The sequence below is a fragment of the Girardinichthys multiradiatus genome, chromosome 15 (genome assembly GCF_021462225.1).
Source record: "Girardinichthys multiradiatus isolate DD_20200921_A chromosome 15, DD_fGirMul_XY1, whole genome shotgun sequence".
NCBI classification, from domain to species: Eukaryota; Metazoa; Chordata; class Actinopteri; order Cyprinodontiformes; family Goodeidae; genus Girardinichthys; species Girardinichthys multiradiatus.
The window spans coordinates 15504930-15527803 of record NC_061808.1 but is presented as its reverse complement, the minus strand read 5'-3'; the positions used below and the strand labels follow the sequence as shown (position 1 = coordinate 15527803).

General features: G+C 38.5%; 1 protein-coding gene across 1 annotated transcript in view; it reads left to right on the top strand.

Moving 5' to 3' along the window:
• The first annotated feature begins 920 nt into the window (after window positions 1–920).
• akap12b (A kinase (PRKA) anchor protein 12b) overlaps window positions 921–22874 on the top strand; it is a 50010-nt gene continuing 28056 nt past the window's right edge. Inside the window, exon 1 of the mRNA XM_047387972.1 lies at window positions 921–1190. Coding sequence (XP_047243928.1) covers window positions 1062–1190 — 129 coding nt within the window. The 5' untranslated portion in view covers window positions 921–1061. The remainder of the gene's footprint in view (window positions 1191–22874) is intronic.

Here is a 22874-nt window from a genome sequence, read left to right as displayed (position 1 = left end):
TACATTTCAATTGATCCTAACTGTCAAACAGCACAGTCAGATTCAGTTTATCATTCAACTTGGTTAAAAAGTTTTCAATCTAAGGAAACCCAGCGGATTGCATCGAGTCATTGACTTGAAGCATTTACTCCTCCTGGATGAGTGTGTAGCGACAGTAGTCAGTCGCTTGCATTGACTTTGCAGCAATCCCTCATACTGAGCATGCATGCAGCGACAGTGGAGAGGAAAATTCCCCTTTTACAGGAAGACAACTCCAGCAGTGCTCTGTGAAATGTCCAAAACGTGGATTATTGTTGCTAACTTGGCTTGAAAAGTCTTCCCTAACCTGTCTGAGTTGTTCCTTGGGGTTTGTGATGCTGTTTATTGACTTATTTTCTGCAATAAACCTCTGAGTTCTTCAGGAACAGCCGACTATTTATTTATTGGAGGACTCTTAATCTTCTGGTGGCAGTTAGTTGCATTGGAGTTTATTAAGGAGTAGCAAAGTAAGAGGGGTGAATACCAATGCAAGCCACAATGCAACACAATCATGTTCTGTTTTGTTTTGATCAATTGCATGAATCCCCACTAAAGTGCACTGAAATCTGTGGCCTTTACATGTAAGATTCAAGTGTTTTCTGTCCGCTGAGGTCTAATTTTCAAGTTGTCATCCAAGGTGCTTGGTGTTTGCATGGACTTGCAGGATCATCTCCCAGATGGGCTCTAATTTTATCTTTAGCCTCTAAAATCAGCAGAAGAATCCCAGAGCTGTGATTTTTTTTTTATTTAATTCCATCTTCTCTGGTTTTTTTTTTTTCCTATAACACCACCTTTCCTGAAGCTGAAGGACCCGGAACAGCAGTGAGCTGCAGGAGGTGGGGATGTCTTAAAAAAAAAAAACAAGTTTGGTGGTCCTCACACTTCATCACTCCGGGTCCAGGACGAGCCGGGGCGGAGCTACACCAGCTTCGGAAGGTGTGGATACTCGCAGTGGTGCAATAGTTGTGTTTTGTTTTCCCCTCTGGTGGCTTAGTTAGTCTGATCAAAGAAGAGAGGAGTTCGCATTTCGTCGAAAGCTCGCCATGGGAGCACAGGGGTCATCGCAGCGGGACGGGAAGATCCAGGAGGATGCGTCAGCTTCAGCCTCCGGCGGGGAGCTGAGCGCAGGGGTGAAGGTGCTCCAGGAGGGAACCAGCGTCCTGGACGGAAAGGTACTGCTCATTTTAACCCCCTGTCGCATCTAAAAGACCCCCCTGCACCGGGCATAGAGACAAATACCCGGGCTTCATGACTGCAAACATACTTATCGTCCCAACAACCCTCCTCCTGTAATGTTCCGCAGCGCTCCATGTGCGCCTGTTTTTGCTGAGTAATGGGTCGACTTGTCTGCAGTCCCGCAGTAATAAAACGCCAGCATGCAGCCCAGACTGCTGTAAATTCACGGCCAGACAGGGTACCGAGGCTCAGAGGCGGGTTAGATACAGCCTCGTTTATAAATGTGTTTTTTAGCTGTTTGCAAACATAAAGAAGCCAAGAAAAACAGACTCAGAGGTCACTTTGCACTCCTTTCTGCTTATTAAATGGTCCATTTCAGGATATATGTTCATTCAAATGTTGTTTATCACAAGAAATATCGAATAACATTTTTTTTTCATAATGATCTGGACAATTGAAACCCATTTTCTTTGAGAAAAAGAACATCAGAAATAAAATTGCATTTAAAATTTCTGATAGCTTATTGATAATTAATGAATTACTTTACATTTTCAAAACAAATCATAGGTCACATTGCCCTGCTTTCTGCATATTTGATGTTTGTGAACATAGATTTTCTTTATTGACCTCAACATCTGAAGATGTTCACATAAAGATGTAGATAAAATTGACCAACAAAGGTATATATTGTAAATATGGAAAAATTAAAAGAAATATAAAAAAGAAAATGAATTAAAGAAAAACAATAAATATTGGTGTTTATCTTATAACCTTATAACCAGGATCTAATAGATGTTAGTTTGCTACAGCAACTTTAGACATAAGTGTTGTTAATTTTGTATAGACTGTATAGCTATTCTGCTGATTTTATATATATTTTAACATTTGGAATTATGTGAAAACTTTATTTTATGATTGGTTTGCCAAAACCAGTTGAAAATCTGAACCAAAGTCCAAACCTAACACCCCGTTCAGGTTGTACCCAGCCTCTTTCCCATTGCTTGCCAGAGGGAGGCACCAACTCCCCCACCCTCCTCCTCCCAACTCATCCCAGCAGGGATTAAGTGGGTATAGAAAATGGATGGATGGATAGTTGCACAAAAACAAATGCCAACTGTAACCTTTCTGGGAAAGATAGGCGTTTTTACTTGATGCAGAACGTAAAGAGAAAATCAGTTTTGAAAACAGCTCTTGACCAAACAACTAGACCACTTATCCAGCAACTGTTTTAACTCCTCCTCCAAATTAAATCAACCGTTTTCCCCTGGAGATGACTTCCTCATTAAGAGGGGAAAACATGATGTAAGCTGCTTGGGCAGGGCATTTTTTTTTACTGAATCTTTGACGGATAACAACAGAAGGGGATGAATCTACCAAATAATTAAACCTCACCTGCTTTTTGTTGTTTTCAGATTATTTTGTTGATATGCTGCCCCTTTTTGTTAAAAACAGACATCTAGTTGGACAACACCTGCTAATGTCTGGGCGTGTTTCACCACCTGCCTCAGACATGCTTCGTACACCCTGTAGGGTTTACTGAGATTTTTGAGTGGGGAAGGTCAGCAGGTCAAATTTGGTTGCTTCTACTGAAAGACCTCCAGGACAGTAAATTAACAAAGCTGGAAATTTGGCAGCAGAAAATGCAAAGCGCTGAACTTCTCTGCAGATTTTTATCACCTCTTCATTTGTTCATACTTGTTCCTTTCTGAGGAAACTTGTTTTTTCCAGATAATGTTTTGAGAGCTTTTTCCGTATAACCTGCACGGCAGTTTGTATTTCTTTTTTGCAGGCATCACTGTCTTCACTTGAACTCTGGTGCCATGTAATGGATTGTAATACCACCACTGTTCTTAATCTACTTTTCCTTTTGATTCCAGCTTAAACAGTTGATGTAGACCAGCACTTTGCAACAAACATGTAGCAGCTTGTTGATCACAAAGACAACACTGTTGTATTGTTTGATCTAAGTCTAAAAAGGTGTGATTACTTACCAAAGCGTTGCGATTCCAGAAACATTTTGGATCATGTTACTTTTTATGAACCCTTTAAACATCTAGGAAAACCTAACTTTGCAATCTAGTAAATAATGACTTCAAGGAGTTCACTTGTACCCTTGCAGGGCTGGAACAGGTGCATTTATGGCTTTTTGCTCTCACTCAGTTTCATAATTACTCCATCCAATTAATGTCTCAGCCCCATTGGGCCTTTTTTCTAGACCGTTTCTAATGCACTGCTGTCTTTTTTACTGTGTAAACGCGGGAAGTTGTGGCTTGTGCAGAAGGGAACCATGACCTTGACTGTCAAGCATCAAGCTTTTTATTTTTGCACCATCTCAAAAAGGAGGGAGGGAGCAAAAATGTGCAGCATTAACCTAAGCCAGGTTTCTTCTTTGAGAAATATTCAAGCCTTTAAACATTTACCTGCTGAAAAAAATGTAGAGTACACGATGCATTCAAGTACAGCTACATGTTATGGTGTGTTTTTGGGGCCAGAGAAAGGGCAAGTAGGCTGTGTTTGGATGGTGACAGTGAGTGCCTAGTTGATGCAGTCGCAGCCTTTCAAGCTTGATACACAGGCGAAAAAATATCCTCCGCACTTCGCAGAGGAATTTTAGAAGTGTGTGTGGGTGTGTGTCTCTGTCTCCGTCTTCACCACGAGACACACCTTCCTCATGCCTCGTCGTCTCCTCAACCTCACAAGTGCTGTCAAAATAAATCGCATTAGCCTTATAGCTCCAGTATTTTATTAACCTTTTTGGAAAAGATGAATACAAAGTAGTGCATAGTTTTAAGTGGAAAGAAAATTATGTTTTTTTTACAACCACTTTGTACTCTGACAACCGATATCCTTCAGAAGTCATCTAATTATAATCGGTGTGTGATTTGATGTTTTTGTAAATCCATCTGTTCTGTGACGAACCAAGAGGAATGGTAGAGAACATTACTGGCAGGTCTTTGAGGTCCTGTGACCAAGGCCTGCTGATGGTGACCCATGATAAGTTGAAAGCAGGAGACAGAACCTTTTGTTCAGTGGCCCCCGAACTCTCTTTCTTTGGGCTTGAGACCAATGGAATCTGTGGTATCTCCAGTTAAAACTTATTTTTTAAGTCTGCTCTGTATTATATATAATATTGTTGCAAGTAATGGGCAATATGCACTTTATTTGCATCTCAATATGTGTTGCTATTTGCTGCAATGACAATTTAAGTAAGGCTTAAAAGTACTCCCAGAGTCTTATTGGTTTTAAATCTCTCACTATGCAGCTATATAAACACAAATATTGCTCTAAGAATAAACTTTGCTGTCTATGAAAAACATAAAGGCCAGACTAAAAATTGCCAGAGATAATGCTGACAAATGGGACCTATTTGGCATGAACAAAAGACAGCATTACAGGAAAAGAACCTCATACCATCTGTTAAGCATGGAGGTAGAAGGGTCATGGTTTGGCTATACTTCGCTGCAGAAAGACCTGGCCAGCTAATAATTAAATCCACCATGAAATCTGCTGTGTATCAGAGCATTGTTAAGGAAAATGTGAGGCAAAAATTAAAGCTAAAGCAGAACTGGACCTAGCAATGTGACCAATGATCCAAAACATACCAATAAATCTAATAAGGCCTGGCTGACATTTAAGAAATGAAAAGTCCTGGGTTGAGTCAAAGCCCATATCTTGATCTCAATATGATGGTGTTGGGTGATTTGAAGTGGCCTAAACATTCAAGAAACCCCTCAAATATCTCATAGCTGAAAGCGAGAAGTGGGTCAAACGTTCCTCAGACTGATGTCTGGTAGATGGCTACAAGAAGCGTCTCACTGAAATGATTTGAAACAAAGGAGATAGCATGAGCCATTAAGGTGTAGGGCGTCCTAACTTTTTCCATTGCTAGAGAACATTTTTATTGATATCAATCATGTTTTGACCCCAAGGTTTTAGGATTTTGCCAACAAATTCAATTAGAGTTTATAGTTAGGATGAATTATTCTCATCACAATAATTTTTTTTCCAAGAACTGATAAATGATACAATCCTGCCCATCCATGATTGGGGACTGTGTGCAAGTTATGATTGTAAATGGTAGTTTATGTGGAACAGTTGGTTTTTCTTGTTTTAGAAATATAAGTTTCAGTCTGTTTCCTGTGATATCTTGGAGGCATTTTGCTTTCAACATCACAACAAGGATTTCTTGGCTAACAAACAGAGTCGAATAGCTCTTAGATGTTCAGAACATGCATATACACACATCAGCCACTTTATTAGGAACACCTGTGCATACAATAGCCAGTTAGCTAATCACATGGCTGCAACTCAGTGCATTCAGGTCTTTAGATGATTTGCTGAAGCTCAAACCAAGCCTCAGAATGAGGAAGAAAATGGATTTAAATTAATCAGTTACGCAGTAATTAGTCAGGGGTCACTTATTGTATTTTGTATTGAATTACATGGTCGCATTACAAAATCTAGCAGGCTTCACTGAATAAGTTCTGTTGTCTTTTCTATTTATGTTATGTTCATTGTTTAACATTTATTTGTAGTTAATCAGCATTTCATCCCTTTCTTTAAACCCAATGGGGGTTAAGATCATTTTAGGTAAATACATCTCTTTCAGTGCAAATGCAAATTCCTTCATTCAACTTTAGTTTTGCCGAGTAAGCACAGGTAAACATCTTTGCACTGAGAATGTCCTTCCTCCAATTAAAAACTTTTTATGTCAAAACCAACTTTGGGTTTATTATATTTACACTTTTTATATGACATAATTTGCACTCAGTAACATTTCAAAGCAATCTCAGCCAGCTCTGGACCTGATTCACATGTCCAGTCATCACAACAGCAGCAACATGGTGACTCTAACACCATGTTATGTAAAGCAATGTGTGCTTATTAAAGCTTCTACGTTCCTGTATAATGAGCTGCGGCTGATCAGATGCTGCCATGGCTCTAAAAATCCTGTTTAGCAGAGAGAGAGAAAGAGGGAAGAGAGGGGGGAGGTAGAAGAGGGGTGAGACAGAAGATTCATTGACGGTGGGCCTGGATGGGGAGCAGCATGGAGAAGCATTTTGGGTGGGCGAAGGGAGAGGGGGATGAGTACACCCCAGGGAGATGAAGAGGGGGAAAAAGTTGGAGACAGGGTGAAAGAGAGAGGGAGAAAGTTACAGGAGGGGGGCCCGTCAGCAACACACAAAGCCAGATGAATCAGCCGATTGTTTCCTCTGTTCTCCCTTCTGCCTGATTTTAAAAGGACTACGATGACAGAGGTTGAGTTAAAATGGGCTCAGGTAGAGAAAGAAAGAGCGGACCCCGCGCTGTGGAGTGTGGGTGTTGACAGGCAAGGAATGGGACCCACTTTCACATGACCCACAAACTGAACTCATCGCTGATCTGTGACGCAGGAAGGATTTAGAAATACTGTAGATTTATTTCACAACCAGTAGTCACCAGCTGTGGCCATTTATTTTTTCAAACACAGCACAATTATTGCTTTAAAATCCTCCAAGTTCATCCTACTCAGCACCTCCCATTGTTATTGGCACCTTTGGCTAATTTTATTTAATTTCAGTACACACATTTCATAAAATCCCCAGTGCTATAACTATTGATACATCGAATAATTCCTGCAAAATAAATGTAACTGAAACTTTTTTGTAATTTAATTGTATTTACCTACTTCTCTTACCCACTAGTCAAAATGGGAAAGCCAAGAGAACATGCTATGTAGGTGTGGCAAATAGTTACTCACCCATATACAGTCAGAGCAATAACTAAAAAGCTTAAAACAACTAAATCTGTGACAAACAGTAGACGTGGACCCAAGTTTGTTTTGGTACCATATTGAGTGAGGAGGATGGCGAAGGAAGTAAAAAAAACATGGGTTCAAAGCGTTTAACCAATTTTAACTAACCAAATTAGTCAAATTAAAGCAAAAAGCCTGATGACGAAGGTTATTTCATCAGTGACGTGGAATGCATCGAATAGGGCAGCCTAACAGATAAGTAATGAATACATTTAAAATGCGCAGTCATGAAAAACTAAATAAAATCAGACTAATTTAATTTAAGCACAGTGATTAGCAAATTAAAATTCTCAGCTGCAACATCAGTGTTCGTACCGGTAACTTGCAGAAGATGGATGATTACAGAGTAAAACTTTCTAAACCTGTATTAAAGCAGAACAAAAACGACCGGTTGTCAGTTAAAAAAAAGGAAAATGTTAATTGCATTTAATAAATGACAATCCGTGTTTCCTGCAGCTGGAGTACACCAGAGTGTTTTTGTCTTAAAATACCCTGCTAATCAGGTCACTTTTTTAGTTTTTTCTTGCTGTATTTTAAGAGAATCAGGAAGCTTCTTTCCACTAATCAGTATTTCCTGAGAAAAGCTTCCTTTTCCTCCTGCTTTCAAATTCACTTCCAGCTCCATCACCGTAAAAACAGAGATCTTTTTCTGACGATTTGCAAAACCACAGCTCTTCTGTTCTCTGTCTTCTGCTCCGTCTGTCCCCTCACTCGCGGTTTGCTCTGATAATAAATCTGCAGGTCAATACCAAATACTACAATGACTTGGAAATTATTATGCCTTAGAGTGAATGTGTGTTCCCAGGATGTTAGCCAACTTTAATTAAATTTTAACTGTTTATAGTGAGTGCAACAAACTTTAAATCACTCAATAACTGTGCAAAATCATTAAAAGTAATTGTAGTATTTAATTTTTTTAAATTATCATTGTGACTGATTTTCTTATGATACTGAAAATCCCCTTGGATTTTATGTAGTACATTAACACCTTTAAGCTCAGATTGATCAAATGCTGGGCTATTGTTAAGGTATATTCTCAGTGGAGCAATAATCATTACGTGTGTTTTACTAGAAGTAAAAAGGTCATCATCAGCCTGGCAGTCTTTTATCTGGTGTGGTTTAAAAGACAATCCAAGTGATTATCATGAAAAACTGTAAGGATCTTATTATAGGACTAAATAATACATGCTAGGGGAAATGTCTAAGAATAATAATAGGCTCAGATTTCAGCCTTGAGGAGCCCCACAGGTGAACGAAGCTTTCAGAGAGGAGTAGTCGTTAGCTTTTACAGGCTAATTCCTACCATGTAAACAAGGAGGAAACCAATAGGGTTCCTAACTTCCAGAAAATTAAATAAGGAGCTGGGTCCACTCATTCATACTATAAAAAGAGATGCTGAAGATGCTAAAAATATTTATTTCTAATTGCTATTCATTGTTACAATTTAACAAAAGAAATGTAATTGCTTTTCCTTTTGCAGGTTAATGTATATGATATTAATAAAATTGTCATTTTAAATAAAAAGGTTTGACCCAACCACACAGGTAAATTAAGGTACTTCTGTTGAAGCAGTTTAGCAGATAAAAGGCATAATAAATAATAAATTCTTTCATTTTTACCAGACTTATCATATTTCTTTCTAACAGAAAACCTTCTTCTCTGCTGCCTCTCACTTTTTTGAGGATTTTCCCACTACGTTTTGTCACCAATCCCTACAAGTGTGATCTTAATGCACACATGCTATATTTTATTCCTAACAAAACTTTAACCATATTTTTCTGTTGTTCAATGTGTTATCTCTATAGTAATGGAAAGAAGTACTCAAAATCTCACGTTGTTGCAGGATGTAGAAGAATCAGTTATGTGGACAATACATCTGATTGGTTGTAGGTGACAAACCTCATGACTTACAACCATAAAGTAATGAGTTTGCTGTTTAGACTGATGAGAAATGCAATAGATGTCTTGTTATTCTTTATCTGCATAATATTGCTTATATAGTATTCACTCAATTTTACTGTCTTTAGTTGTTTGATACTAAGATGGGGGAACTGAAGCTGAGTCACATCAGGATTTAGCTTCTTGAAGGAGCACAGTTAGCCTAGCAACAAGGGTGTTGTTTAGTTGAGAAAGCAGTAACAACATGAAGGACTCTCATTGAGACGTAAAGAATCTAGCCTCCCTCACTCTGGCTTTCTGTTGCACTTCTTCACCCCACTTGCAGTCTTCCTCTCGGCTGCACATTTTTCTTCATCTATTTTTCATCAGCTTTGGTCCTAATGCTTCACATGGAGAACACACTGAGATAAAAACTCATGAGTCACTGTGTGGGTGTGTGTTTTCAGTAACTGTGTGTCTTTGTGTGGGATGGGAGTCGGGAGCATTTCAAGGTCAAACATGGAGTCACGTTCTTATAGTGCAGCTGGTGCACTAGAGAGCTCAGCTCTGAATGTATTTATTTCATTGCTGTTATTACAGTATGGCTGCCAGCTGTTGTAATGTTCATTTAGAGTTAGAGTAGGATCATTAGTTATGTACAGTTTTTAAATCTTGAGCACCTGATCTTGCAGGTAGTTATAGGCCAATAGGTATTTTACATGCATTTTTCAGGGTTTTGGGGAAGGTCGTGGCCATTTAATTAATGATGGACCTCAATGAGGAACCAAACATCCTTAAAAATTGGGTTTTCATCCTTATTATTTTACAGATAATGCCAACTGATTCCTTACTGGCACTTACTGACACTTGAATCTATACCTTGTAATTCGTATCATCTGCAGCAAGAAATTACTGTTTTGAAAAATTAATTAAGGTGTACCCCAAGGCTGAGGTCTCAGTCCACATTTTTGTGTATGTATGTACTTTGTGTACATGGTGTTTAGTATTCATATTCTAGTGTTGTTTCCCAGATGTATGCTAATTTATATGTATTTATATGTTTATATGTGTTTCAACACAACCGTCTCTGTATTTGGAGTCTGTTGCAGCATGGTTTGAAATATCATGGCTCAAACTAAATATAATGGAAAGTATGTCAATTTGTTTAGCTGAGGCTACAAAAATAAAGTTGTCCCTTTTCAAATAAAATAGAAAATATATAAATGCATGAAATGCATTCATTTGAGGTTGTGGGAAAAAGTAATAAGGAGCAACATTATGTTTGGAGTTAAATGATGGAAACAACACCAACGTCAGAAAATAATCACCAGGGTTCGGTGACAGGATAATGATGCTAAACACACCCCAAATTTCACAGTGTTCCACCTCAAGCAGCAAAAGGTGAAAGTTTAAATAATTTAGGTTTTTTGCACTGACATCTGTAGGGGATTGCATGTGGGATGACTCAGAAATTTCACTGCTTTAGCTCTCAATAATAAGTGCAATGCATCTTAACTTAACGAGACAAGAACAGCCGCAAAGGGCTGATTGCAATCTGACAAGAAAATAAGATGCTGGTTTCTTAGATGTGGTTTATCCTACTGTGTTAAAAAGAATTGGCACCCCAAAAAATATGAATTAAGGTGTGATTTTATTTTGAGTTTTTCAGCCTGATGACAGATAAAAATGTGGTCTGAGCAGCATAAAACAGCATGTCCTGCAAAAGAATGTTGCTAGGAAAATAAAGGTAATGTTTTGAAACTGGACAAGTCCAACACATATAAATGTAAATTGTTAATTTAAGTCAAACCATCAATGTCCCAGAGATAAAGCTGTTCTGGTCTAAATTCCTTCAAATGTAGTTATCAGAGACATTTTCATGCAGTTTCAGCTGCACAAGATGATCACATTACAGTACCTTAAAAGTATCCACAACCTATTAAACCTTTTCACAATTAGTCACAAATTTCAGTCAGTTTCTACTGCTTATTCCATAGTAAGTCACAGGGAAGCTGGTGCCTATCTCCAGCAGTCTCTGGGCAAGAGGCAGGGTACACCCTGGACAGGTCGCCAGTCCATTGCAGGGCAACACACATACAACCATGCACACACTCATTCATACACCTAAGGACAATTTAGAGTTACCAATTAACCTAACAGGCATGGCTTTGGACTGTGGAGGAAGCCAGAGTACCCAGTGAGAACCCACGCATGCACGGGGAGAACATGCAAACTCCATGCAGAAAGACCCCCAGCTAGGAATCGAACCCAGGACCTTCTTGCTGCAAGGCAACAGTGCTACCAACTGCGCAACCATGCAGCCGTCACAAATTTCAATATAGTTTAATTAGATGTTGTCACAGTGTGTCTCTTGGTTCGGTATTTGTTTACATTTTAGTTAGGTGGTTGCTGTCCAGTATGATTAGTCTTTGAGTTCCTGTTCTGTTGTCTTATTTTCTAGGTTATGTTCTGCTTATTGTGTGTGGTTTTGATTCTGTAATTAGTTATGTCTTTTTTCTGTTACTGTTTGGTTAGTCCTTGAGTCCTCGTTTCTGGGTTCGGTTTCCTAGGTTCTGTTTTGTTGACTGTGTTTGTACTATTATTAGATCTGTTTCCCCCTGTGTTCTGGTCCCTGGGTGTGTTTACAGTTTGTTCTTCATCAAGCTCCTCCATGTCCTCATTTATCCCTATCTGGTTCACCTGCTCCCTCTGCCTCCATGTCTCATCTGTTCCCTGTTTCCCTGATTACCTGCCCTATTGTTTCATGTTCACCTTCGTCCCTATTTAAGTCTGTCTTCGTCCTTTGTTCCACGTGGTGTCGTCATGTCCTTTTGTCACGTCTTCCACGTCTTGTTGGAGCCTTTGGATTTACCCCTTATTTGGATCCAGTTTTCAATGCTTGTATCTGGACAGTTTTGTTGCCCTGCACTTGCCTGTAAGCAAGCTGACATTAAAAATTAAAGAAGGAGTTTTTTGATCCCACTCTGCTTCCTTCGTGCTTGTCTGCCTTTGGTCCATCACACAAAATAACGCATTATGACAGATGTATGTGATAGACCAAACAAAATAGTGCTTATGTAAGAAGTGGAAGGACATTTTCTCTTTATTAAGCCTTCTTTACTCTGATACCCCTAGTTAAAGTCCAAACAAACCAATTGGCCTAACATGGGCCACGCAGAACCACTCAGTATGGTGGTGGAAGTATCATGCAGTGTGGATTTTTCAACAGGGACAACCAATCCATCCAGGGCACTCTTGAAGAAAACATGTTAGAGGCTGCAAAATATTTGGGACAGAGGTTGACCTTCCAGTAGCACAGCGACCCTAAACATGCAGCCAGAGCTACAAGGGGTGGTTTAGATCAAAGCATATTCATGTTTTAGAAAGGCCCAGTCCATGGTCAGACCTAAATTCATGTGGAAATCATTGGCAAAACTTGAAACTCGATGTTCACAGACATTCCTCTTCCAATCTAACAGAAAGAATGGTCAGAAATTTCAATTTTAGGTGTGGAACAATGTACATTAAACAGTTTAATTTACTTTGTGTTGATTTGTCACATAAACTCTTGAAATACGCAAAAGTTTATGGTTGTATCATAAAATAGTGTAGAATAGTTCAAGGAATATAAATACTTTTGCTAGGCGCTGTAAAAGCTAAAGACGTCTCCTTTTGCATTGAAAGATTTTAGGGCTTTTTTATGCTCATACGTTTAAAATAGGTGCAATGTAATACTCAAACCGTACAGTGCCTCTCTGTAACACTCTTCCTCCTAAAAATGTGACATTGGAAACCCGTCCTTTCCCGGTTTAGTCAAAAATCAAGAGGTGACATATTTGACCCCAATTGTTGTTTTTTTGCCCCAAAACGTAGATAAAGCACACACACATTAATAGGCTAATAATTTAGGAGTAATTTAAAGCCAAAAGCCATAAAACAACAAAGTCTGGTTTAAGTGTCTCACTAATTAAAACCATGTTTATGGTGTCTGTGTCCTTTCCAGAAACACACTCGGCGCAGCCATCGTCCTCTCTCATACGTGGCTCTTGAGAATAGATGCTTATCAGACCTTTGAAATATTTAGAGATTCATGACAGGAGGGTCAAAAGAGAGCCAGGATTTGTTATTTCAACCCAGTTAGAGGGGCTGGCCCCTGGGGGTCAAAGCCTGGCCAGCGTGGCCTGATTGTGGTTGTGTTCTGGGGGGTCTTTGCTGTTTGTTTGTTGTTGTTGTTTGGCTCAGTTTGCTGTTCAAGTGTAGCAGTCGCACGGATGAAGGGGTGATGGGGGAGAAAAAACAGACAGATTGTGGGTGGTATAGAAACATGGGGTTAAAGGTTTAGTGATGCACTGATGTAGGTCGAACGGCTTGTCTTAAAATGGCAACAGGTGTGAGAATGAACAGCCTTATTGTCACTCAGCTCTTTGCTTTGTGTTTATTCTGTCTGTTTAAACATGCTGAGTGGCACAGATTTAGTTGTGTTACTTATTTTTGTCCCAGCCATTTTCTAATTTGTCAATTTAATTTCCTTCTCACGCCATCTTCAGTATGCAAACCGGAAATTAAATATGGCTGATACTCCCACAGACATATTAAATCACATACATCTGCTCTGCTGTGCCAAAAGCAACATTATAATGTTAAAATATTTTGCTGTATTTAGCGTCTTATAGTTGTGAATAGCAGGGTTAGCCAAGATAGTATTATTAAAACAGTGGCATCTATGTTTAGAATGTCTGTGCTTAATTTCACACTGAAATTTCTAAAAGGCTGCCAAACATTTCCAAATCCATGTTAATAACAGACATAGAATTAAACTTAGGACAAAACAGCCATTCTGTTATCTATCTATATTTAAAGTATTGCTCTTTCTTGTTTTACAGCAGGCTTCTTTCTCTGACATTATTTTTCTGACATACTAAAAATTCTTACAGCATTCTTGCAGAAAACGTGTTGTTGTTGCTGCAAACTGTATTGCTTTGCTATGGTTTGCTCACCAGTTAAAAAAACATTAGATTTTTGAGTTTCCGACAAGTACGCTGAAAATCGTTTGACTCTGATTGCCACCAAAGATCTTAGTGCATCTCTAGAAATGAATTAGTCAGTACCTGTGTACCACTCATTTAAACACACCGTACTCTTTCTTTCAAATTCGTGAGTCTAATTTGTGATTATTTCAAATGCAAAGTAAAATAGGAAGGATTAAGGTAGAGGTAAATGAATAAATGGATGAACTTGCTACTGGATTAAACACATTTACCCCTCTCCTATAAAACATCCATCCTCCTCTTACTTCAGTTAATCTACTTGATCCATAGGCTATTTAACTTTTAAACTGTCATCAGTGTTACTAAAATGTCCATTAGTCAGTCTGCAAAAAAATCAAAGTCAGTCATTTTCTACCGCTTATTCCATAGTGGGTCACGGGGGAGCTGGTGCCTATTTCCAGCAGTCTATGGGCGGGAGGCGGGGTACACCCCGGACAGGTCGCCAGTCCATCGCAGGGCAACACACAAACAACCACGCACACACTCATTCATACACCTAAGGGCAATTTAGAGTGACCAATTAACCTAACAGGCATGTCTTTGGACTGTGGGAGGAAGCCGGAGTACCCGGTGAGAACCCACGCATGCACAGGGAGTACATGCAAACTCCATGCAGAAAGACCCCTGGTCAGGAATTGAATCCAGGACCTTCTTGCTGCAAGGCAACAGTGCTACCAACTGCGCCACCGTGCAGCCCAAAAAAAAAAAATCTAAGTATTAAATTGAATTAAATGAAACTTCTATTTGGAAGTACTTCTAATGATGTTGATCTCTGAAGGACTATCTCTTTAAGTTTAGCTATAACACTCCTGGTAAAAGCCATTACATGGAGGAGCAATTGTTGACGTTTTCTGATATAAAGACATATGGTTGCTTTCTGTACAATAAACAGTTTTTTTCATGAAGAAAATCATAGCATAAACAACTTTAAAAATCCAGTTCATGATCCCTAATCCTGTTCCAAAAGTTATTTTCATAATAAATATGATTTAACCTCATGTTTGGAATGCCTAGATATAATCTCAATAATCAATGGAAAAATATTTATTGGCATTCAATTCAATTCAGTTTATTTATATAGCACCAATTCACAACACATGTTGTCTCAAGGCACTTCACAAAGTCTTCACAAAGTCAATTAAATCCTTCTTATAATTGCTGACTAGCTCTTTGGTTGCTCTGGTATCTTCATGATTTATCTTTGATGATGAGCTCCAAATGTTTGAGGTTGGAAGGCCTCCTTGCCATCACCCTGATTTTTAGCTCCCTCGACAGATCCTTTGTCACTAGGACTCTTGTTGGGTTTCTCCAAACAGTTTACATTACTTCCAATCAAAATAAGATATGTTGGTAAAATCAAATAGATTCTTTTAACACTAAATCTGCTGGGGTAATTGAAAATGTTGGGTTTAACTTTATATAAATAAAGTTTAATGTAAATTTTATATCCAATATGTCGTTCCTGTCAGGCAAAAACCTTGTATCTCCATTTTTAGCCATTTTGCTTTTTGTGATGATCAACTCTACTGGTCACCCTCCAAATCTATCTGGGTTTTAATTGACACATTTCCATTGAAAAGTACCAAAAGGAGCATGGTATTTTGTCCAAACGGTATGAATTTACAAAAGAAGCAAGACATTTTGTTTTCAAAGACAGATCCTAATGAAAGAAAAATGGTTTAAAATGTTTTGAAGCAGACCTGTAGGTTTCTTTAGATTTCCTCATTCTGCATTGAGACACACATAAACAGGACTAACAATGTGCTCACACATTCGCATGTGCAGGTACCCTGCACCTGAACAGAGTTAATGGGTTGTGGAAACAGTGAGAGTTTTCTTCGGGGGTCTTGTCAGGCTTTGATCTTTGGTATGTAGTGAATGTTGGGGTTAGGGATAATGGATTTTGGGCAACCAGAGGTGAAGAGGCATGAAGGGAGAGGGGGAGGATGACTGGATAGACAAGATGTAGATGGTGTTTGTTTGCGAAGATAGCCCCAAGACATGAACGGGGGGTGGGGGTTGTACATGGAGACCCATACCGAGACATCTGTGCTGAGTATATGAGTCAGGCAGGAGTGCCAAAGTATGAGTGGTAGATACTTGAAAAGGTAGTGGAGAATGATACTGCTTAGATCCATAATAATAAACAGACGATGGCTTTAAGAGCAAAACAGAGGAACAAAAGAAGAAAACCAAAATAATAAACAATAACAATATTAGGCCACATAAAGAGCAGGACGGGTAAAAACAAAAAAAATACACAAGAAAACATGATTTGGGAACTCTACTCAAAACACAGTTTAAATTAAACTTAAACTGTGTTTTTTTTTTCATTTTTCTTTTAATGTGGCAAGACCGTTATCACAATACTGAAGAACCCAGGAATCATAACTTTGATCCTCTTTGGTCTCCAACTGTGGCAAGGATGGAGAGATGAAACTGAACAGTGCAACGTCCTTTATTATGCCTAGACAGTTTTGTGACGGTCAAAACCAAAAAAATGCATCGTGAAAAACTTTCTAATAACTATTTGTTAATAGAAATCAACAAAAGAGCTTAGCAAGATAAGAAAAAAAGAAAGCAGAAAATAGGGAAGAGTAACCAATTTTTAGCACTGCAAATTAGCATGGCAAATTGGCAGAGCAGCCACAATTTAATTGGAGTTTTTTTACGTTACATCTGGATGCATCTGTTTCCGAATGTTTGCATCGTTAAGATTTGAACCATTCTGACGACAGATGGAAGTTAAGTTTGTGAATTAACTCCTGCAGGCGTTCCTCCAGTGTAGGAGTATTGTTCCATCAGTGGCTACTTCTACAGTTTGGGAAGAAAACTATAGTGAAAGAGACTGAAATAAACATGTTTCTAGAGGATTCTTGTTGTTTCACAACATCACCACTTCGTACCTTCGCAGTTTTGCTCAATTTGGGCCTAATTTTTGCAGGTGTTAAGGGGCGCAGTCTACTGCAGGACATTTCTTACCAACCATGCAGTGGCAGGGGGACGTTTTGCACCTGCTTTGACAGTGAAATTTATTCTCTAAATCTACTTAGTCTAATGTAAAAAAATTAGATGACATGACTTCAATAAATAATATCAATCAGCAGGATGTCACTTTATTATTTTGGCTTGATAAGTGCCCCTAATCTGTTCAATGTTACTTGAGTAAGCATGACTTATGGGAAGAGACCAAAATATAAATAGAAACAGAGTGTAATACACAAGTAAATTATACTACACATGAGATTTTTGTCTCCAGAAATCCATGAAAATACTTAACTATAACAAAAAACAACACATAAGCCATGGTTTAAAAATGTGGGTAGGAAACTTTATGTTCACAGGTATAAAATAGATGTAGGATGAGATTAAAAAGCTATGTGTTGGTAAAAATATGAGGGTACAAACCGGTTTAGGGATGAATTCATCCATGTGAAGATACTATATGTACCATATCAGCTGCAAAGCAGACATACCCAACCCTACTGCACTACTCCACGCCGCCATGAACCAGATGTTTTTCAAGCTGAATATTTTAAGGCATATTTAGCTTTTCCCTGGTACTGAAACGATTGGTAGCTGTTCATAAAGATTAATTAAAACATTTTAACAATATTCACAGAGGTATAGCTATCACGTTGCTCTGATCTGGCCGCTAGGGGGCATAGTCACAGGCTGGAAATGCTCAGGGAAGCACCCCGTCATTGCATTAGAAGGTATTATTCCAACTCATGCTCTGGGGCACTCAAACCAAACCAGAAGAAAAAGAAATCTTGTGGGCCAAGGCAACGTTAGCTTCTATGGTTTAGTGACTAACCAGCTGCTTGAGATGTTTTTTCAAAAACAGACTTTTTCTGTTTCTCACTGCTCTGTGTGTAGGTCGCCCCAGAATCGACTTGAATTCAATATTTATTATGTAACCCTTTTCCATTGATTTGCTTTTCAAAGAAAAAAATAGGCTTGTGGTAACCTTTTAGATATCTTGATGGCACTATAAGAAAAAGTCCTAATATATAGACTTTTTAGCACAGTCCAAAAGACAAAAAAGACCAACTAAAAGAGGAAAGAGTTGTGTAAGTTATTTCTTCTTTTGGGGTTCTTCGTTTCTCCACTTCTGTTTTCCCATCCCTTTGCTCCTCCTCTATTCTCCCGTTATCTCTCCACTCTCCCTGTTTTCCTAGACACTAACTCCAGTGCTGTCATCCTCCTTTTGTCTGCCCTCAAACTCCATGCACACCTTGGAGGTCAGAGGTTGGGAGGTTAACTGTCACAAAATAATTGCAATGCTGCTGAAAGTCTTCAAGCCTGTTATCTCCTGCTGCAGGACTGCCTAAACGTGCACATGTCCCCCAGGGGATAACAGGAACCTGATAGTTAATGTTTCTCATCTACGAATCATTTAATTCTCTCAGACAGCTGAAGAATCTTTGTGCACGGCTAAAATGTCAAAGCATTAAATAGCTGTGTTTTCCTCCTCAGCAGCGCTGATACCGCCTGATAATAAAATGACCATGTGTGCCAGATGAAGTGAATCCATAACAGCTGTTTCCACTTCATTACTGATGGACATTTAGAGCAGATTTATTGGTCAGATTGAAAACATTACCATATGGAACTGGACATTTTATTTGTACAAACCTCTTAAACCCATCATAATATCAACTCACTGCATAAAACTCCACTGAGCTACATGATAAGTGAAACCACGTTTAAACCAAACTGCAGTCTTGCTAGTTTTGTACATGTAAGCATTTAAATCAGTTTCACATATAGTTTAAAGGTTCTACACTTTCTTTATGTTTTCTGGTATGGAGACTATAATGTTTGGTTTTGTTTAAGTAGATATAAACTACTTTTACATGCTCTGCTGAGCTCAAGCTGCTCTAAAAGGAAGGGAGAGTTCAAGATTTAATTTTTCACCTGTGTCAAACTCCATTTTTCCATTAACTACCTCTGCGGGGTGTTTGGTTTAAAGGACATAAATATCCTTTGCTGGCCTATACCATGGGAATTAGAAAGGTGAATTACCTTTTTTTATTTGTTCTTAGAAAAATGGAAGTAAATAAAAGAGGTGGATATGATAAAACAAGAATCTAAGAGAAATTGCTGGTAAAATAACTGGGAAATTTGACAGAAAAGATTATAGAAAAAACGTATAGGGGGAAAACATATCTCTTTTCATCTGACCTTTAACATTTTGGGTATTATAAAAGTCCATATCAGATAGGAAGGCTTTAACTTCATGTAAAGCTATTAATTTTGCCCTTAATAATAGCAGTATGTGCATACAGGCTTCCTTAAATATCACTTAATGAATCCAAAAAAATAGAAATATTCTGTCACCTCACATAGTTACCTTGTAGAAGCTGAAGAAATGGAAAAGGTAGATTTAAATAATTTCCTTGTGAATACTTTGTATCCAGTTATGATTGAAGGTAAGACCAAAACAAAGATAAAGACCAGAAAATGCTAAAATAGCAATGCAATGTACACATTTTTAATTGGTACCCTTATTTAATACCCAATCATTGCCATTTCATTCCAACCTACTTGTGTTTCACACAAGTAAACGAATCATTTATATCCATCTGCTTTCAAGTATCAGCTTATTTCTCTTGGACGATAAGTATTTTGATAAATTATGGAGATAAGGAATCATCATAATGCTCAAGTCTGACATATGCTTTAATTTAATTTTGGATTATTATATGAAGACATTATATCACACCCATTTTCCATTGACTATACTTGTAATGCCAGTTGTAGCCAGCTGACTCTTACAAAATATGACAGATTATGATTTTTAATCAAACCAAAACCAACCATCCGCTGGTAGAGATTCAAACCCTAGTAGATAAGAAATTATATTAAATCATCACTTCTCAGAGCTGGTATTAAATGTCCACAAGGTTGGAACAAAACAATGCATGGTTGTAGCAAAACAGCCCGTAGTTTTCAGCTGTCTTTACACTCACAAAACGCAGGATTTAAAAGACTTAACTTGCAAATATACAAAATGGTGAAAGGGCAAAATGAGCCGCACTCCCAGTCAGAATCTCTTATTTGGTTTTGCTTAGTAATCATCCCAGTGTACCATTCAGCTAAATATTCATTATATATGTTTTTTGGGTTGCCTTGAAATGTATCTCTTTTTTGTTTTTTGCACAAGCATATTTCCAAATATTCCATTTTGTAATAGAAACCAAACTGAACAAGGGAGACAGTAAATTTGACACCTTTTCCTTTTGTAATTATGATCAGCAAATACTGATGATTCACATACAGATAGGCCAGATATCATGGTGTTCAAAATAGTAGCAGTTCGATATCACTGTTTTTGGTAGAAGGTATGTTTTTACATTGTAAATAATGTAGTAATAAGTGTGGTAGAGTAATAGAAAACCAGCAGATTCACCAGGCATGTCATGCATGCTTTACATATCCCAGTCTTTCACTTAAAGCGGTGTTGAGTCGACTCCATGCAGCACAGATGTGAAGCAGTTCTCAAAAATGGTGCTTAATCAACTAAATATTAGTTCAGCTAATCACAGGAAAGGTAAATCTTCAAGCATTGTTTTCGATTTATGCCAGAGAATTTTAAGTTTGTAAAGAAAATGGATGCATCATTTTTTAACAGACTAATACACTTTTTTCCTCACTTTTTGTAGACTGAGAGCAACATTTGATACATTTTTCTTCATGTTTTGATTTCCAGTAAAATGTGTAGTGCTCCCAATGCATTCACTTGTAAAAATGAAAGGATTCTCAGCTTTACTCACTATTGTTTTTCGTAGCTACTATTTTGAGCACAACTCTGTGTAATATTTTATAAATTTTTAAGGAAATAAATTTTTACGTTTAATATTTTGATCTTTTTGCTTGACTTAATTTGTGTTAAATTTGTTGAAAACATCTGTTGATTTTAAACAGGAATATAAAAAGATCACACAGACTTTAAAGCTCTACAGGTCCTTCTCAAAATATTAGCATATTGTGATAAAGTTCATTATTTTCCATAATGTCATGATGAAAATTTAACATTCATATATTTTAGATTCATTGCACACTAACTGAAATATTTCAGGTCTTTTATTGTCTTAATACGGATTATTTTGGCATACAGCTCATGAAAACCCAAAATTCCTATCTCACAAAATTAGCATATCATTAAAAGGGTCTCTAAACGAGCTATGAACCTCATCATCTGAATCAACAAGTTAACTCTAAACACCTGCAAAAGATTCCTGAGGCCTTTAAAACTCCCAGCCTGGTTCATCACTCAAAACCCCAATCATGGGTAAGACTGCCGACCTGACTGCTGTCCAGAAGGTCACTATTGACACCCTCAAGCAAGAGGGTAAGACACAGAAAGAAATTTCTGAACAAATAGGCTGTTCCCAGAGTGCTGTATCAAGGCACCTCAGTGGGAAGTCTGTGGGAAGGAAAAAGTGTGGCAGAAAACGCTGCACAACGAGAAGAGGTGACCGGACCCTGAGGAAGATTGTGGAGAAGGGCCGATTCCAGACCTTGGGGGACCTGCGGAAGCAGTGGACTGAGTCTGGAGTAGAAACATCCAGAGCCACCGTGCACAGGCGTGTGCAGGAAATGGGCTACAGGTGCCGCATTCCCCAGGTCAAGCCACTTTTGAACCAGAAACAGCGGCAGAAGCGCCTGACCTGGGCTACAGAGAAGCAGCACTGGACTGTTGCTCAGTGGTCCAAAGTACTTTTTTCGGATGAAAGCAAATTCTGCATGTCATTCGGAAATCAAGGTGCCAGAGTCTGGAGGAAGACTGGGGAGAAGGAAATGCCAAAATGCCAGAAGTCCAGTGTCAAGTACCCACAGTCAGTGATGGTCTGGGGTGCCGTGTCAGCTGCTGGTGTTGGTCCACTGTGTTTTATCAAGGGCAGGGTCAATGCAGCTAGCTATCAGGAGATTTTGGAGCACTTCATGCTTCCATCTGCTGAAAAGCTTTATGGAGATGAAGATTTCATTTTTCAGCACGACCTGGCACCTGCTCACAGTGCCAAAACCACTGGTAAATGGTTTACTGACCATGGTATCACTGTGCTCAATTGGCCTGCCAACTCTCCTGACCTGAACCCCATAGAGAATCTGTGGGATATTGTGAAGAGAACGTTGAGAGACTCAAGACCCAACACTCTGGATGAGCTAAAGGCCGCTATCAAAGCATCCTGGGCCTCCATAAGACCTCAGCAGTGCCACAGGCTGATTGCCTCCATGCCACGCCGCATTGAAGCAGTCATTTCTGCCAAAGGATTCCCGACCAAGTATTGAGTGCATAACTGTACATGATTATTTGAAGGTTGATGTTTTTTGTATTAAAAACACTTTTCTTTTATTGGTTGGATGAAATATGCTAATTTTGTGAGATAGGAATTTTGGGTTTTCATGAGCTGTATGCCAAAATCATCCATATTAAGACAATAAAAGACCTGAAATATTTCAGTTAGTGTGCAATAAATCTAAATCAGTCAGTCATTTTCTACCGCTTATTCCATTGTGGGTCGCGGGGGAGCTGGTGCCTATCTCCAGCAGTCTATGGGCGAGAATCTAAAATATATGAATGTTAAATTTTCATCATTACATTATGGAAAATAATGAACTTTATCACAATATGCTAATATTTTGAGAAGGACCTGTATTGTTAGCCTCTGTCTGTCTGTTTCCAATACAGACAGCAAAACCAGTAAAACATAAGCCTAAATTAACTCTGATCATATTACACCGACAATAAGAGACAAGGAAAACAAGCAGTTTTTTTTTTTTGTTCATGCTGTTGTTTTCCTGGTCAGATGTTTTATTATGTGACCCGTTCTTCCTGCAGTTTCTGCTGAAGGAAGTCTGTCTTTAGGTCTTTGTGGCAGACCGTGGTGACCAGGGAGACTTCAAAAAATGCACAACTGGCAGTGAAAGTTCATCATTTTCAGTCTGAGTTC